Genomic DNA, 19,597 nt, shown 5'->3' with positions numbered 1-19,597 from the left:
AAGCAGTAACTGCATCGGCAACAGCTGCAGAAAATGACTACTTCCTTGAATTTGTTACACCTGTTAAGCCCCATGTACAATCCTCAGCATCTTCCTGAGGTCCTGAAGAAATATTAGTGGTCCCGCTCTTTTTCCTCCCTCCCTCATTGGAGTGTGCTAATTTCACTATGGACTGTAATTATTCTCCCCCACCAAAGCTGTCAGTTCTTGCCTTTTGTATCTTGCGTCCCCTTTTATTTCTCTCGTTTGTTTAAATTTGCCCCGCAGCCGACAGCCTACCTCTCTGCGCTTCCCCTGTCAGGGGTGGTTAGTCAGAAGGGCAGGGGAAGAGGAGAGAGGGAAATTTAAGGGCCAAGGCCGGTGCCTAAAGCCTAGTGGCTGCCGACTGGCACTCATTTACCGTTTACCACACACACACACACACACACACACACACAGAGCTTGATGGAGCAAGGGAGCAAAGAAAAACACTGGCATGGCATGCCGCAACACTGACATATGGCATACGAAACCACTAAGAGAGTACCTTTAGACAAACATACGGCTCGGCTTTGCCTGGATGCAACTCATCCCACCTCATTACAGCTCTCTCTACCACACAAAGGCATATTTTCCTGAGCTCCCCAACCCCCACAGTGTGGGAGAGGGAGAAACTTAACAGAATGAAGTCTAAATCATTCATCATAGCTCAACCCTCAAAAGGACCCAACACTTTCTTTTTGGCAGGAACTTCCAAAGTATATTTCAAGAGCAACCACCAACTGATGCACAAGAGCCTGACACTCCAAGACATTCAAGAGAAGACATGTTAAGAATCTGACACAGTTTCTCTCTTCTTGTTTGAAGGGAAATCGAATAGATGAGACAGGAAGTGGAGTCTGAGCAGAAAGTTTACCTGTCCCAGGACAGGACCCAGGAGGAGGTCCGGGAGCCGCCTGTCCTAACCTCACGATGGCCCGGATCACGCCCTCCATGTCCACCTTCTTCACGGCCTTGGAGATCTTGGACATCCCGTTCTGTATGGAACGCCGTCTATCCGTCCGTCTGTAAGGAGAGAGAAACTACAGTGTAAGAAATTTGAGCAGAAAAATGCTATTAACTTCAAAAGACATCACCTTAAAACAACTAATTTACAAACATGATGGGCTCATTAAAATATCACACAGTCTAATCGATAGAAGACAACCCGGGTTTAGCCCGAGGGTTTATATTTCGTAGCAGTCTAGTAATTTAAAAAGGAATTTGCCTTCGAACTCCCTGCAAGTCACCTGGAGGGCATTGTGTGGATCAGTGTGTCTGGGTGAAAAGCAAGGCCTTGGGAGAAGGACCTTTAGTACTCGCTGGATTTAGGGATTCTGAGATTAAACATGGGTTGCAGTCCAAATGTCTCCACTGTATCTAATCTGATACCGTCACCGAACCAGTACAGAACCATAGTAAGCTGTATGACTCAGTTCCATCATATGTCTCTGTGCTGATCCCATCAGCAGAGGTAAAGGGGTCATTTGGAACCTAGCCAAGGCAAGGTCAGGTGGATAAGCATCGTCACTCTACAGTAAGGGCAGAGAGGGGTCTTCTTTTTCATTCCACCTTCAAATGCATTTACCAAATTACCAGTCAATTAGCGGAGTGGGGAGAGTGGGCTGAACTCTTTGCCCTGCTCCGCAGAAAGAGCCAGAACACATAAATAGCAAGCCTGTAGACTGTAATGCCCACTTGGAAAAGACCACAGGTGTAAAACCCAAAGATCAATGGGTGTACACAAGAGACAAGTAGGGAGCTAAGGTTTAGCCGGGTGGAATTGGGTGAGACCTGCATTCAATAAAAGTTAGAACCTCGAAGGAGTGGAGAGGAGACGTAAAAACAATTCCGTTTGTGTCTGCTCTTGTTGATCTAATTTTTTGCCCAACCTAAAAAGACATAGCGGGGCACTTTTGGTGATCCAAAGAAGAAGTTACCAATGAGAAGATGTTGTTCTATATACTGCAGCTGAGTTTGTTTAAGGGCAATTTCAGCATTATGGACTTCACATTTGCACGCAAAATCTAAACTTTAATGTCTCACGGAATGGTTAAGCAAAATAGAAATTAAAAAATGATGTGTGTCGATAGTACCCCTTGAGGGAAGTGTACCGTGCCTTCAGGAAGTATTCACACCTATTGACTTTTTCCACATTCTGTTGTTACAAAGTGGGATTAAAATGGATTTAAATTGTCTTATTGTCAACGATCTACACAAAATACTCTAATGTCAAAGTGGAAGAAAAATTCTAAACATTTGTTAAAAAGAAAAACACTAATATACACTACATGACCAAGAGTATGTGGACACCTGCTCATAGAACATCTCATTCCAAAATCATGGGCATTAATATGGAGTTGAACCCTCCCCTTTGCTGCTATAACAGCCTCCATCCACTCTTATGGGAGGCTTTCCACTAACGTTGGAAGTGTTGCAAGGATTCGCTTCCATTCAGCCACACGAGAATTAGGCCTGGCTTGCAGTCGGCATTCCAATTCATCCCAAAGGTGTTTGATGGGTTTGAGGTCAGGGCTCTGTGCAGGCCAGTCAAGTTCTTCCACACCGATCTCGACAAACCATGTCTGTATGGACCTCGCTTTGTGCATGGGAGCATTGTCATGCTGAAACAGGAAAGGGCCTTCCCAAAACTGTTGCCACAATGTTGGAAGCACAGAATCGTATGGAATGTAAATATGATTGTATGCTGTAGCGTGAAGATTTCCCTTCACTGGAACTAAGGGGCCTTGCCCAAAACATGAAAAAACAGCCCCAGACCATTATTCCTCCTCCACCAAACTTTACAGTTGGCACTATGCATTCGGGCAGGTAGCGTTCTCCTGGCATCCACCAATCCAAGATTTGTCTGTAGGACTGCCAGAGGGTGAAGCGTGATTCGTCACTCCAGAGAACGTGTTTCCACTGCTCCAGAGTCCAATGGCAGCAAGCTGTACACCACTCTAACCAACGTTGGCATTGCACATGGTGATTTTAGGCTTGTGTGTGGCTGCTCGGCCATGGAAACCTATTTCATGAAGCTCCCGACAAACAGTTATTGTGCTGACGTTGCTTCCAGAGGTAATTTGGAACTTCGTAGTGAGTGTTGCAACAGAGGACCGACATACCTATTTTTACACACACACACACACACACAATATATATATATTTTTTGCACATCTACCAATAGGTGACCTTCTTTGCGAGGTATTGGAAAACCTTCCTGGTCTTTATAATTGAATCTGTGTTGGAATTTCAATGCTGGACTGAAGGACCTTACAGATAATTGTGTGTGTGTGTGGTACAGAGATGAGGTAGACATTCAAAAATAATGTCAAACACTTATTGCACACTGTGTGTCCATGTAACTTATTATGCACCTAATTACTCCTGAACTTGACTCAATATATTTAAGCTTTTCATTGTTTATTCATCTGTAAAAACTTCAAAACGACATAATGCCACTTTGTCATTGTGTGTAGGCCACTCACATTTTTTTGTTACTTGACCCATTTTAAATTCAGGCTGTAAGACAACCAAATGTGGAAAAAGTCAAGGCGTGTGAATTCTTTCTGAAGGCACTGTGTACAGTATACCCAAATAAGCAGACTTCTAAATATTTGAGAAATTAAGCAAATAAGAAGTGTTATGGACGTTACATGAAACGGACAAGCTTTTTGGGGAGACTGAACACATTAGCAAAAGTCTGAGGTTGTAAGTCTTAGATCAAATCACAGATAGCAATTTCAGAAGGAATGGACATTCAAATGTCTTGGTCAAAATATATCATAACACATTTTTCATTTGGAAGGTTTTTAAAAATGTCAGCAGATGGTATAGTACCTAGAATTGCATAATTACAGGCAGCCGGAATAGTATACAAGGCCATACACCACACCATTACAAGTATTTATCTATCTTTATACATATAAAAAATGAACCTTTACCAGTTGAAGCTAGACACAAATACAACTTTTCTGCTTGACGATTTTTCTGAAATATTGTAACAAATTACCCAAATTAGACAATATACAGTGGGATCCTAAATTATTCACACCCGTGATAAAGATGAGCAATAATGACTGTATAAAATAATTCAAATACTGAGAAATATTTTCCCATTCTTTTCATACTAAAACAATTGCTTAGAGTAAGATATTTTGTTGAACAAGTAATACTTTTCCTCAAAAATGTAGGGGTCACCCCTGAAAGATTCTTAGAAAATAAGAAAATGTTTAGTATTTGGTCCCATATTCCTACAGTAGCGTGCAAGGACAACATCAAGCGTGTGACTGCAAACTTGCTGGAAGCATTTGCAGCTTGTTTTGGTTGTGTTTCAGATCATTTGTGCCCAATAGAATTGAAAAATAATGTAGTGTCATTTTGGAATTACTTTTATTATAAACAGGCAATTTCTAAACACCTCTACATTAATGTGGATGCTACCATGATTACAGATGAGTGAGAAAGTTAGAGGCTCAAAAAGGTCATACCCCCCCAAAATATGCTAACCTCTCACCATTACCAATAACAGGGGAGATTAGCATGTATGATCTTTGACCCTCTGTATGGATGTAGTCATTGCGTTACAGGAATATGGGACCAAATAGTAAACTTGACTACTTTTCAACTTTTAGGGGTGTTAATCATTTTGACCCCTACCTTTGAGGGAAAAAAATATTACTTGTTAAACAAAATCTCTTTCTGAGCAATTGTATTAGTATAACAACATCATTTCCCCAAAAATGTTGACCATACAATATAGCTCAGTATTGGAATCATTTATTTTATACAATCATTACTGCGCATCTTTGTTAAGGGTGTCCCTAATTTCAACCCACTATACATGTGCCTACTGTACACTACCAATCCACTTTTCTGGACACTGGATGAAGTCAGTATATTTTGGGGAGCTTTCAGTTGAACTCCAGGACTATTCACAAATCGTTGATAAACACTTATCTAGTACTGCCACGTATGAGAAATTCATTTCAGCATACATTTTCCAAAATAACATTATCAGTTGCTTCAGTAAAAGCCTGATGAATACATTTCAGAACAAGCACACAAAATGTGGTGAATGCACATTTTTACGGAGAGAAAACAATTATAGACCATATTAAAACATTGATGAAAGCCAGCTTTACATAGAAAGTTAAGATATTTGAAAGTAAGGAGCACGTAAAAAAAAAAAATAATAATATATATATCCTCCAAAACATTATGGATGTTAGACTGCCTGTCCCAGTCACCTTTACAAGACTGTAAAACACACACCAAAAAACTGAAGCGCCTTTGAGACTTGGCATCCTAATCCTTAACAGTCAAAATCCATAAAATGTCCTACTTAAACATTTAAAATAAAGCCTGAACTCTAACTGTACCTTAAGGACAATTATGAACGTGGTTTCATTCGGAAAATGCTAACCTTATTTGGGGATGCCTAGGTTGACTTTTCTACAGAATCGTCCTTAAATTAAAAGCAATTTTGAGGCTTAGTAAGAATGTTAACGGAATTCAAACTGGGTCGCTAAGTGTGGGGCAACGCAAATATTATTTTGGTTTTAAGAACTCTACTCTAGCCCTTGAAAATGTTACTCAGGTCAGCCACTACATTTCGGCAGTCAATTTCATGCTACTCACATAACGTGTAATTCCCCTGTAAAATAATCATGTAGCAGTTCAAATTGATTAGGGAGCGAGTCAGAAAGAGAGGAGTCCAGCATTCATAGATGAGCAGGGTAATCTGCCCAATTTCAGGTGGGGGGAAAAAGCAACGATCAAAGAAATAGCACAGAGAAATTAAAATAAATTAACAAAAAACTGAGGAAACTGACAAACTGCCTTAGGAGTTATATTCCTTTTTTTATTTATTTTATGTATAAATGGACCATCATCCTAACACAAACACAGACATGCAAGGCAAGATGTGGAATTATGGTAAAATACACTAGACAGTCATTTGAAATGGCAGAAAATGTGGAGTTAGTACTCCAAATATGGGAGTTCGGGAATAACATTTGCAGTGTGAGGAAGTGACTGTGTCATGCTTTAATGCACCACGACCCAAGCCCGAGTATGAATAATGAAAACAGCAGTTCCCGCTAAAAATTAAATTGTTCATCAGAAGGCCAAGCAGAGGGCTCGTGAAGTACTGACCTAGATAACAGCAACAACATTTCACAATACTGCATTTTGCATTCCTAAATCATACCGCTCTTTGTAACTCAATATTCTCTTGGAGATATGTAGCTGATACATTATTAGAAGGTGATATGTGTATTGCTATTTCTGCACCTGCTGTGCTTCTAGAGCCAACCTACCATTGATGAGCATGCTAAAACACTTGAGACTGGATAATCAATAAGAAATTAGGAATCGACTTTCTTTTCCTAGCCAAACATTGATCACAAAAGAAAGCATCAACCTCTTATTGAACAACAGTCAAATTGGGACATAATTTGAAGATATTTCTGCAAACACACAGGCTTGGGGCCTTGTACCCTCAGCCTTCGTAATCAGTCAAGGGACACAGGCCTTACATGTCCTCTGTCAAACATTGTGATGTTATGCACAGCAATGAATTGTCACCACCAAAGTCAATAGAACCCCAATGAATCACACCATAGGTCTGGATGAGATTAATATAGTTTAGCCTGTCAATCAAATGCAAAGGAGGTCTTGAAGTTCTGATCAATACTGATAGGAACATAGACCAGATGAAGAACAAAGCTAAACATGTCAATTAAAGCAGACATGTTCACAGAGAAAATTGGACTTACAAATTTCCCTTTTCAAACTGAAAGTCTATGGCCAGAGCTTACCCATGAGGTATAAATCCATGATTCTTCGTTTTAGTCAAAGTATGATATATTTGGGCATGAAGTGAGAAATCCCAACTGCTCACTTCATGCAAATCCATGTGTATGCAGTGTCTTTTCCTATGATACGGCATACAAATTATTTTTCAGCCTAAATTTTGTTTCAGAGCTGGGTTTTAATTTAAACGTTACCACACACCAGTATGTTTATTAACCAGAAACAGCTGCAAAATTATTACTCTTCGCAACTGAGATGAGCCAAAGCCTTGTGTTCACTTGGCTGCCTGGAGAAAATTTAAAACGGGGGTGAAACTTGGGTTTTTGCACCTCCACTTATTTTTTTTACCCGAACATTTGTCAATGTTGACTTATTATTTTTTGCTTGTCTATTTTTATTTATGTACACACACACACACACACACACACACACAGGCTCAGCTGTCGAAGATACTGCATCTCAGTGCTAGAGGCGTCACTACAGACCTTGGTTCGATTCCAGACTGTATCACAACCGGCCGTGATTGGGAGTCCCATAGGGCGGTGCACAATTGGCCCAGCATAGTCCGGGTTAGGGTTTGGCCGGGGTAGGCAGTCATTGTAGATAAAAATGTGTTCTTACCTGACTTGCCTAGCTAAAACTTCTAAAGGACGGGTGAGTCCCCTGCGGAACGGTTGAGCTAATGTAGGCTAATGCAATTAGTATGCGGTTGTAAGTAACAAGAACATTTCCCAGGACATGGACATATCTGATATTGGCAGAAAAATTATTGTTAATCCAACTGCACTGTCCAATTTACAGTAGCTATTACAGTGAAATAATAGCATGCTATTGTTTGAGGAGAGTGCACAGTTTTGAACATGAAAAGTTATTAATAAACAAATTAGGCACATTTGGGAAGTCTTGATACAACATTTTGACCAGAAATGCAATGGTTCATTGGATCAGTCTTAAACTTTGCACATACACTGCTGCAATCTAGAGGACAAAATCTAAACTGCACCTGGGCTGGCATACCACCCTGCATACCACTGCTGGCTGGCTTCTGAAGCTAAGCAGGGTTGGTCCTGGTCAGTCCCTGGATGGGAGACCAGATGCTGCTGGAAGTGGTGTTGGAGGGCCAGTAGGAGGCACTCTTTCCTCTGGTCTACAAAAATATCCCAATGCCCCAGGGCAGTGATTGGGGACACTGCCCTGTGTAGGGTGCCGTCATTCGGATGGGACGTTAAACGGGTGTCCTGACTCTCTGAGGTCATTAAAGTAAAGATCCCATGGCACTTATCGTAAGAGTAGGGGTGTTAACCCCGGTGTCCTGGCTAAATTCCCAATCTGTCTCTCAAACCATCACGGTCACCTAATAATCCCCAGTTTACAATTGGCTCATTCATCCCCCTCCTCTCCCCTGTAACTATTCCCCAGGTTGTTGCTGCAAATGAGAACATGTTCTCAGTCAACTTACCTGGTAAAATAAAAATAAAATACATTATGGCCTTTCTCTTGCATTTCAAAGATGGTACAAAAAAAAAATACAAACGGTTGTTTTTTTCTTTGTATTATCTTCTACCAGATCTAATGTGTTATATTCTCCTACATTCATTTCACATTTTGAAAACTTCAAAGTGTTTCGTTTCAAATGGTATCAAGAATATGCATATCTTTGCGTCAGGGCCTGAGCTACAGGCAGTTAGATTTGGGTATGTCATTTTTGGCGAAAATTTAAAAGGGGGCCTATCTTTAAGAGGAATTATAAAAAATACATTTCAAAAATACCTCAAGTGGACAGTTTATTAAGTACACCCATCTAGTACTGTGTCGAACCCCCATGTAGCCATGAAGGGATGCACCTGGTCAGCAACGACTTTGATACGGTGTGGCATTCAGACGTTGCTAAATTGGTATTAAGGGACCCTAACGTGTGCCATTACGCCACCAGCCGAAACAATTGACATCACGCAGGATGGGACCATGGGCTCATGTTGTTGACACCAAATCCTGACTTTGCCATCATCATGACGCAACAGGAACTTGGATTCGTGGGATGTGGCAATGTTTTTCCACTCCTCAACGGGGTGGTATACCTAATAAACTTGCCAATGAGTGTATATGACCATTTTATAAATGGTATAATTGTGTTATATGATAGCATTTTGTTAACCTGCTCCCCCCATTGCCCACAGAGGAATGGTTTTGACCACTAAAATTGCTTCACTACACATGCCACTGCATTGATTGGTGTGGTTTCTATCTAACGTTACAAGTGTCTATCCAGATAAGGAAAATGAAGCGTGCATGATCATGAGCAAAATCGTTGTAGCCTATCATTTCACTTCCCCCATAAGCACGGGCTGACTTGGCTTTGCTGTACCGCAGCTGAAGCCTGCCAGCCGCCTACCTACCAGAGGCTGCACTGTTTCCATAACAATAGAAAAACGCATATACACCATCTTTCAATAGTTATCCAAATTTCCGTGCGGAGGGTCATCTTATTCTTTCTAACTATTTCTATGGCCGATTCATGGCCACAATTTAATGGAAGATGCCAAAACTTCAGATGACAATTGATGGCGAAGTCCAAGATAATCCTGATAGGTATCAGTTTGGTGTTTTCTGTAATGACCTTAGTGATCACTGTTTTACAGCCTGTGTTCGTAATGGCTGCTCAGTGAAACTACCTGTCCTGATTTGTCATAGACGCTTGCTAAAAAAACTTTAATGAGCAAGCCTTCCTTCATGAACTGGCTATCGTTCAGGCAAATGAGAAATAAGTGCACTCACGTTATCCGGAAGGCCAAAGTTAGTTACTTTAAGGAGCAGTTCTCGCTCTGTGGATCTAACCCCAAGAAGTTCTGGAAAACTGTTAAAGACCTGGAGAATAAACCCTCTACCTCACAGCTGCCCATGTCCCTTAATGTTGATGATGTGATTGTTACTGACAAGAAGCACATGGCTGAGCTCTTTAAATCACAACTTCATTAAGTCAGGATTCCTATTTGACTCAGCCATGCCTCCTTGCACGTCCAACATTTCCTCATCTCCCACCCCTTCTAATGCGACTAGCCCCGATGCTTCTCACCCTGCCCCGCTACAAAGTTTCTCCCTGCAGGCAGTGCAGGCAGTCACTGAGTCCGAGGTGCTAAAGGAGCTCCTTAAACTTGACCCCAAAAAAACATCTGGGTCAGATGGTTTAGACCCTTTCTTCTTTAAGGTTGCCGCCCCTATCAACGCCAAGCCTCTCTCCCCTTTCTGGGGAGGTTCCCATTGCTTGGAAGGCAGCCACAGTTCATCCTTTATTTAAAAGGGGGAGACCAAGCTGATCCTAACTGTTATAGGCCTATTTCTAGTTTGCCCTGTTTATCAAAAGAGTTGGAAAAACTTGTCAATAAACAACTGACTGGCTTTCTTGATGTCTATAGTATTCTCCAGAGGTTGGACTAGCGTCCCAAATATGATGACTTGCAACTTGACTAACACCAATGACTTGTGACTTGACTTGAGCCTTATGACTCGACCTGACTTGATACACACCCAAAGCCCAAATCTAAAAAATGATGCCGTTAAGAAAAAAAAGAGGGGAAAAAAAAGTGTGCAGTGTATCAACTCTTCATTTAACGGATTTAAGTTTGAATCGGACAGCAGCCAATCAAATTGTGCCAGTGGAGAAAAAGTTGTGCGTGGCAGTGCAGAGGAACGTCAGCGGGTCAATTCAGATTGAGCCATTAGAAAGATTATCCGAAAATAATAATTTTGGGTATCAACAGACTACGCTGTAGTCAACAAAACACAGATTGCAACTTGCAAAACATGCGGGAAGAAAATTACAGAGTGAGACGCAACAACTTCCAACTTTGTTTGACATTTGAAGCTGCACAAAGAACGGTAAGTCGTGGCTAATATAGCCGACAGCTGTATCTAACTTTGCTAGTATAGCATGTAGGCTAACATAACATTAAATCAATGAGCCTACAGAGTCAGCCAGTGCAGGAACGTGATCATTACACCCAAGATTGAGACCAGGCAAGATTGTGCTACTGCCCCGCTCAATTATTATTTTTTTTATGCTTACAGATTTGAACAAAACCAGATGAACAAACATGTCACAAGTGAACCACAACAGTCTCCAATCTCACAGTTCATGGAGACCCGTGTAGGGCAGTACAGCATGAATCATGAACAGCAGAAAGCTTTCAACAATGCAATCATGTCCGACCTGGTTATCGATTGCAATTTGCCACTGTCTATTGTGGAAAACAAGAGTTTGTCACTTTCTGTCAGTGGTTGACAGTAAGCACAGCCCAGTATGTCGTAGAACATTGACATCAAAAGAACCTCGCTACAGAGAGATGTTCAAAACTGAACACAGACCATGTTTCAGTGACAGTGGACATTTGTTCCGACCGAAAGACGAGGGGGTTCCTTGGTGTCACTGAACTGTATGGAGAAAGATGGAGAGGATACAGCTCAAGTTCAATCGCTTGGCCTGTGACTGCTTCCTGTGACCACACAAGGCCAAAAGAATCTGTGAGAAATTTGAGGCCATATGTGGTGAGTACAGCATTAAAGATAAATTGGACTATATCATTAGTGACAATGCTACCAACATGAGAAAAGCATTCACGTTGTGCTTCCCCATTGAACAAGAAGATGAAGTACATGACGAAGGTCACCTTGATGACCCAGAGCTCTGGAATGCCCTAACCCTGGAAGACCAGCAAACAGTTGATACTGCTATTGCAAAAAAAACTGTGCTTGCAGTGTTTAGCCCACACTCTCCAGCTGGTGGTAGAAGATGGCTTGAAAGAAACAAGTGATGACTCCTCTTTCAAAGTTATCAAAAATCAGCTCACTGCTACATACAAGTACAACATTCAAAGAGGTGTTTGAGGCTGAATTTGGGGAAAGAGGCATCCCTGCTGCTGTCAACACAAGATGGAACTCAACACAGACATGTGACCATCAAAAGCTCAGTCATGTTCTACATAAGGCTGGGCACAAGGAGTTGTTGTTCACAGTACGGGAGTGGAGTAAGTTGAAGGAGTTGGTGGACATCCTGAGGCCATTTGGAGAAGCAACAGATATGACACAGGGGGAGAAGATAGGTCACAATCAGTTCTGTTGTTCCCTCGGTCCTGTCCCTGAATCACCACCTGGAGCAGCGGAAGCCTCAAGTCCATTTCCTGAGCGGCCTGGTCAGAAGTCTCCAGGCATCCCTGAACAAAATATTTCTTGGAATCTTCAATGTGAAAATGGCCAGGACACAAGATGGAATCACTGCCCCCTTTTCAGATCCAGTCTACCTCAAAGCAGCTGCCTTGGATCCAGCTTTTTCTCTGATGTGGGTGGACCACCATGTGCTGGTCAAGAAGGAGGTGACACAAAGAGTGAAAGGTAAATATTGAGTTTAATGTTACTTCTCATAATTTAATCCAATTGACTGCAACAATAATACTTTTTCAGTTTAACCCACTGCATCGCCAATACCGGACTTTTTGTTTCTGCTTTTACATGTTTTGCCAGAACTGATTCTGCAAGATGCTGCAGGGACTGAGCAAGCTGTGCCTCTTGTTGATGAGGAAGAGCGAGAGGACCATAGTCTTGGACAAGAAGAAGGGCCGTTTGCAGCATACTGTAAGAGGCAGAAGGAAACTGTTGGGATCACTCCAGCACTACAGTTAAGTCACTACCTTGACATATGCGAAGGACAGAATGTCCTCTTTTTTCTGGGCAATGAACAGGAAGGCTCTTCCTTCACTGTCCCGAGTGGCCATCAGGGTCTTGGCAGAGCCTCCAGTGGAGCGTGTCTTCAGCCATGGTGGCATCATACCGCGGCCTCATCGAGCACAAATGACTGACAGACTTTTATCGAATTTGGTCTTTTGCAAATGCAATGCATCATAGGGCCCGGAGATAAGAGAAAAAAATGAAACTGTTTATGCATTACACACACACACACACACACACACGGCGTCTTCATGTTCAGGTTTTATCTCCCATCTTTGGGATCTGTATTTTTTTCTCAGACATTCATGCCAGTGTTCAAATTGTAGGCCTACTTGAAGTTCAGTATCAGTTGTTTAGATGTACCTTTTAATAAATGATTGTAACTTTACGGCAGGATTATTTTAGGCGTCTAGAGTATATCTGGAGAGAGAGAGAGACCTACAATATTTTGTTCTCTCTTCTCATGGCTACCCATGTATTTCCATGGAAATAATGTTTTTGGGAAGTAATACATATTTATAAAAGCATTCATGATTTGCATAAATGTAATATACTATTACTCTTGTTAAATATGAAATGGTATTACATTTGGTGAAGAGCACATTATGACTTGTTTAGGACTTGAGACGACTTGGACTTGCCTGTCTTGACTTGGGACTTGAGTGCTAAGACTTGAGACTTACTTGTGACTTGAAAAACATTGACTTGGTCCCGCCTCTGGTAATCTGGTTCCCGCTCAGGTTATGGATGTGTCACTGCAACCTTAAAGGTTGTCAATGATGTCACCATTGCCCTTCTAGGCAATATTGTGCAGCTATTTTTATGGACTTGGCCAAAGCTTTTGATACGAGACTATTCCATGCTTTTGGGCCGGCGAAGGAGTATTGGTGTCTCTGAGGGGTCTTTGTCCTGGTTTGCTAACTACCTCTCTCAAAGAGTGCAGTGTATAAAGTCAGAAAATCTGTTGTCTCAGTCACTGCCTGCCTGCTTTGCAACAAAGCTTTCTTTAGTGTCCAACAAGCATTCTCTACCCTTAACCTTGTTCGAAACACCTCCAAAACAAAAGGTCATGTGGTTTGGTAAGAAGAATGCCCCTCTTCCCACAGGTGTTATTACTACCGCTGAGGGTTGAGAGCTTGAGGTAGTCACCTCATACAACTACAGCTAGACGGTGCACTGTCCTCCTTTCAGCACATATCAAAGCTGCAGGCTAAAGTTAAATCTAGGCTTCGTTTCCTCTATCGTAATCGCTCCTCTTTGACCCCAGCTGCCAAACTAACCCTGATTCAGAGGACCATCCTACCCATGCTAGATTACGCAGACATCATTTATAGATCGGCAGGTAAGGGTGCTCTCGAGCGGCTAGATGTTATTTACCATTCGGCCATCAGATTTGCCACCAATTCTCAAGGCCAGACAAAGAACTCAATAAGTAAAGTCTTGGAGAAATGCTCACAAAATGCTAACTGACCATGTCTAGACAAGGCTATACAGTAGATCACTCTACCAAGCCCAAACGTAATATTGATAAAGCTGAAATCTCAAAATAGTGATCATGTCAGGCAGCTGCTGCTAAGACTGGCTAGAAACTGGGCTGACGGGCCTCTGATCATTTCCAGGGGCCTCATTTATAAAACCATGCTTAAGTACACATATACCCCAAAATGTGTGTGCGCGCCAGTTCATGCAAAAGTTGGCATTTATACAAATTTTACTTGACGTAAGAATGTGCTCACCTCACAGCAAACTTTAGACCATGCGTACTCACATCTGCTAGTGGTTGAAATATTGCATTGCAAGCTGGAAAGTAAGTATTTTGTGCAAAATGGGGTTATAAAAGCTTATTCATACAAAAAAACAAAAACAGAACGCAGCAATATACCACTAGTGAGAAGAGCAAAAATCCAAAATAATTTGACATAGGAACTTTTTTCCTTTCATTATCATAACCGTTGCAGAATATATTCATCACCTTTTCTGGTTGTGATAGGTTCATATTCCCAAAGAAGCCATAGCCTTCAACAAATTACCATGTGCATCTCATTTAATTGGACCCTAGTAGCCTAGTAAATAGGTCTAGCCTATATTTACTATCATAGGCAGCAGTTTATAATACCGATATACAGTTGAATTTAACAGCTGATCTATACTGAACAAAAACACGTTATATATATATATATATATCTCACACAGAAGTATGTGGACATCCGTTCAAAATTAGTGGATTCAACCGCACCCATTGCTGACGTATATCAAATCGAGGACACAGCCATGCAAACTCCATAGACAAACATTGGCAGTAGAATGGCTTTACTGAAGAGCTCAGTGACTTTCAACTGTAAGTGCTGTTATTGAAGTGGAAACATCTAAGAGCAACAACGGCTCAGCCGCGAAGTGGTAGGCCTCACAAGCTCACAGAACGGGACCGCCGAGTGCTGAAGCGTGCAGTGCGTAAAAATCGTCTGTCCTCGGTTGCAACACTCACCACCAAGTTCCAAACTGCCTCTGGAAGTAACGCTAATACAAGAACTGTTCGTCAGGAGCTTCATGAAATTGGTTTCCATAGTCAAGCAGCCGCACTTGCACATAGGCATAAAATTACCATGAGCAATGCCAAGCATCGGCTGGGGTGGTAAAAAGCACGCCACCATTGGACTCTGGAGCAGTGGAAACGCGTTCTCTGGAGTGAAGAATCACTCTTCACCATCTGGCAGTCAGATAGATGAATCTGGGTTTGACGGATGCCAGGAGAACGCTACCTGCCTGAATGCATAGTAGAGGTTGACCGATTAATCAGAATGGCCGATTAATTAGGGCCAATTTCAAGTTATTACAATCGGAAATCTGTATTTTTGGACACCGATTTGCCGATTTTTTTTTCTACCATTATTTAATCTTTATTTAACTAGGCAAGTCAGTTAAGAACACATTTTTATTTTCAATGACGGCCTAGGAACGGTGGGTTAACTGCCTCGTTCAGGGGCAGAACAACAGATTTTTACCTTGTCAGCTCGGGGATTCAATCTTGAAAACTTGCAGTTAACTAGTCCAACGCTCTAACCACCTGCCTCACGAGGAGCCTGCCTGTTACACGAATGCAGTAAGCCAAGGTAAGTTGCTAGCTGGCATTAAACTTTTACTTTCTTCTCCAACACTTTGTTTTTGCATTATGTAAACCAAATTGAACATGTTTCATTATTTATTTGAGGCTAAATTGATTTTATTGATGTATTATATTAAATTCAAATTAGTGTTCATTCAGTATTGTTGTAATTGTCATTATTACACATTTTAAAATCGTCCAATTAAATCGGTATCGGCTTTTTTTGGTCCTCCAATAATCTGTATCGGCGATGAAAAATCATAACTGGTCGACCTCTAATTCAGGTCCATTGTCAGTGTCTGAAAAAGAAAGTCCTCATCCAGATACAGCATAAATTACTGATAAAGATTCTCTCCCACACACACAAAAAGTGGAAACGTCTTAAGTCAATAAGTTTTCAAACGCTTTGTAATGGCAAGCGTAAATAAGTTCAGGAATAAAAATGTACTTAACAAGTTGCATGGACTCAATAGTGTTTAACATGATTTTTTTTTTATTGAATTTTTACGACTACCTAAAATTGTATGTGTGAGGTACAACAATTATCTGTCGAGACCCTCAGTCAAGCAGTGAATTTAAAACCGATTCAACCAAAAAGACCTGGGAGGTTTTCCAATGCCTATCAAAGACTTGCACCTATTGGTAGTTGGGTGAAAATAAAATAAAAAGCAGACATTGAATATCCCTTTGAGCATGGTGAAGTTATTAAATTACACTTTGGATAGTGCATCAATACACCCAGTCACAACAAAGACACAGGCGTCCTTCCTAACTCAGTTGCCGAAGAGGAAGGAAACCGCTCAGGGATTTCAACATGAGGCCAATGGTGATTAAAACAGTTAGAACTTAAATGGCTGTGATAGTTTTAACCTGAGGATGGATCAACAACATTGTAGTTACTCCACAATACTAATTGACTGAGTGAAGAGGAGGAAGCCTGTACATCATTTTTTTATATCCCCCAAATGCATCCTGTTTGTAACAAGGCACTGCAAAAAAATGTGGCAAAGCAATTCACGCTTTTGTCCTGAATACAAAGTTTTATGTTTGGGGCAAATCCAATAAAACACATTACTGAGTGCCACTCTATATTTTCAAGCATAGTGGTGGCTGCATCATGTTATGGGTATGATTGTAATTGTTAAGGACCGGGAAGTTTTTCAGGATAAAAAAATAAACTGAATGGAGCTAAGTACAGGCAAAATCCTAGAGGAAAACCTGGTTCAGTCTGCTTTCCACCAGACACTGGGAGATTAATTCATGTTACAGCAAGACAGTAACCTAAAACACAAGAACAAATCTACAATGGAGTTGATTACCAAGAAGACAGTGAACGTTCCTGAGTGGCCGAGTTACAGTTGACTTAATCTACATGAAAATCTATAGCAAGACCTGAAAATTGTAGTCTAGCAATGAACAACCACCAATTTAACAGAGCTTGAACATTTTTGGAAAGATGTGGCAAGCTCATAGAGACTTACCCTGAAAGACTCAGCTGTAATTGCTGCCAAAGGTGCTTCTACAAAGTTCTGACTCAGGGGTGTGAAAACTTATGTGAATGAGATCTGCATTTCTTTCAAAATAAATTTGCAAAAATGTCTACAAACACATTTTCCCTGTCATTGTGGGATATTGGGTGTACATGGACGAAATAAAATGTTATGCAAGCTGTACCACAACAAAATGTGAAGGTACTGGAAATATTTCATTCGTATTTTGCGTGTCATGGCATAACGTCAATAGTTCAAAATTATACAGCAAATAAAGGCGTTGTCACCATAAAAGGTGGAGTATCAATGCTCGTTTCCACACACACAGTTTTACAACATGACTGATTTATTATGGGAAACATGCGTATGAATGGCGTGCACCAAGTTAATAAACCTCAATATTTTGGTAGGTGCGCAGACTTTTCTGAAAAGGTGCACGCAGAAGTTTAGTGCGAAATGTACTCAGCGGTTATAAAATGAGGCCTCAGGGGCAGCTCCAGTTGACATCTGCAGCGCTGTGCATGTTGTTTCAATTACATGAACAAGCCCATGGGGTCCTGTTCAGACTTACTATTATAAATAGAGGTGCACATTATGCGTGAATGCATTAGCCAGATTCTGTTGCAAAATGTTTTTCACTTGAAACCGTTTACTCCAAATGGAAAACGTTTAGCAAATAAGTTTCTAAGTTTCCTCCCCCCCCGGCTTCCGTTTGCTCCCTAAAATGGTAAACGATTTCTGTTGCAAAACGTTTAACAGACCAAATGTTTTGCAACGGAATCTAACTAATGGAAACACCGCAGGCTTCCTCGTCTCGTTTGCTTCATATACACTGATGAGAATGTGCATGGAAGCAGAGAAAAGCTCATTCCCTATAGGCATCCACCATTGCCAGTGTTATCAGATGAGTGCAGAATGAAGGAAAGAAGACGAGGACAATTACTGAGACGGGAGAGGTGGTTCGTTCTTGTGCAAATGCCATTCTGTATTCCCTTCAGCTCTTCATAGACGGAAGACATAACTAGTACATTGCTGTACTGGAGAGTTCGAGTGACGTCACTGTGATTGAAGATTTGACGTCTGTAAAGTGTGTTTTATTTTATTATTGACAAACCATGCACATAACTACTCGTCAAAACAATTGAAACAGTGGTCCAGCTAATTCCTGGCACCAACCATAGAAAAGGTGATTACAAAACAGTTTGAGCAGCAGTGCAAAGAAGCACACAACATTTAGCTAATATCCTCTTTTTGCTAGTTAGTGTGAGCTCGTGCTAGTTACATTGCAGAATAGGAGCTATCGTTTGCTAGCTAACGTTAGATAAATAGTATGTATACACATTCAAACAAACTGCAAAGACTAAGCTAGCTAGCAGACACAGATGTAAGAAAGAAAAAAGTCCCCTTTACCGTACCTTCCCGTTATTCAATGCTCAAAGCAGACACCTTCAACTAATGCTCAGGGCGCAGCCATTTTGAATTAACCCGAAACACTCACTGGTGAGCGCGCCACCAACAATGCTGCCACCTAATGTGTTGGAGTGAAACTGAAGAATAGCATTGCAGGCAAGAGCATTCAGCAGAGCAGAGGAACGCTAAAAACGTGTTACTTTGAGCTGAGCAAAATCACTGAGCTCAACAATACGTGCTATCAAATCAAGAATATATAAGTACTTTCATATACATGCTCATTCAAAAAAGAACTATAGGATATAGTTACAGAAATTACTGCACTGTTTGGGCTAGAAACACAAGCAATTCGCTATCCGCATCCGCAATAATATCTGCTTAACATGTGTATGTGACTAATAGAATTTGATAGGCGAATGGGCTCATTGTAATTGCTGGAATGGAATGGAATAATTAGAAAGTTATCAAAAACAAACATATGGAAACCACATTTGACTCAGTTCCAAGAATTCCATTCCAGCAAGTAAGTAGACAATGGACCTGATCGGACAGCTCAGAGCCTCTGCTCTTTTCTGTCCATAAGAAACAATTGGATTGGTGGAAGAGGCAGGGCAGGCCAGTTTCGCCTTTTTGCTTTCCCCGGCATGAGTTCGTGGTGTTTTGCTTTAAAAATAGCAGTAAAAAAATAAAAAAATATCTAAAATAAAATAAAAAAGTAAAAAAATAAGGGATAAAAAACGTAATTACAATTATAGCTCACAACTGTGCATGGGGAGAGGGGTGGGGGCGCTAAGGAGTGCATTCACATATATCTACACATTTTCATACACACACAAATTATTATTTTGTTGTTGTTATATATATATTTTTTTTTTTGTATTTTGTATTTTTTTTCTTCCCCTCTTCTAGGTCAGTTTCAGCATTATGGACATGGGTGTGTGTATCTGTGGTTCATTTGGCCTGTCCCACGGCTTCCTTCAATGATGTGTTGTGAGTGGCTCTGTTGATGAACTTCTGGCCAATGATTGACTGTCTATTGTTT

At 41.0% G+C, this 19,597-nt stretch overlaps 1 protein-coding gene and 1 pseudogene across 7 annotated transcripts in view; one reads left to right on the top strand and one right to left on the bottom strand.

The window, feature by feature from the left end:
• LOC110504976 (uncharacterized) overlaps nt 1-18,668 on the bottom strand; it is a 60,732-nt gene extending 42,064 nt beyond the window's left edge. For 4 of the 7 annotated variants that reach the window (XR_016491656.1, XR_016491658.1, XM_090219644.1 and 1 more), the window contains exons 1-2: nt 18,561-18,668; nt 896-1,044 (exon numbers count right to left, since the gene is read on the bottom strand). Coding sequence is in view for 3 of the 7 variants with exons in the window: in XM_090219644.1 (XP_090075770.1) it covers nt 896-1,010 (115 nt within the window). In the remaining 4 variants the exon portion in view is untranslated. Of the gene's footprint in view, nt 1-895; nt 1,045-18,555 lie in introns of all 7 variants that reach the window. The other 3 variants (XR_016491657.1, XM_090219643.1, XR_016491659.1) reach the window with 2 other exon arrangements.
• LOC149971614 (zinc finger BED domain-containing protein 4-like) lies at nt 11,433-12,729 on the top strand (annotated as a pseudogene).
• Nucleotides 18,669-19,597: the final 929 nt, after the last annotated feature.

The sequence above is a fragment of the Oncorhynchus mykiss genome, chromosome 25 (assembly GCF_057628025.1).
Source record: "Oncorhynchus mykiss isolate SJ-2025 chromosome 25, ASM5762802v1, whole genome shotgun sequence".
In the NCBI taxonomy this organism is placed as follows: domain Eukaryota; kingdom Metazoa; phylum Chordata; class Actinopteri; order Salmoniformes; family Salmonidae; genus Oncorhynchus; species Oncorhynchus mykiss.
This window is presented reverse-complemented; position numbering and strand designations above follow the sequence as displayed.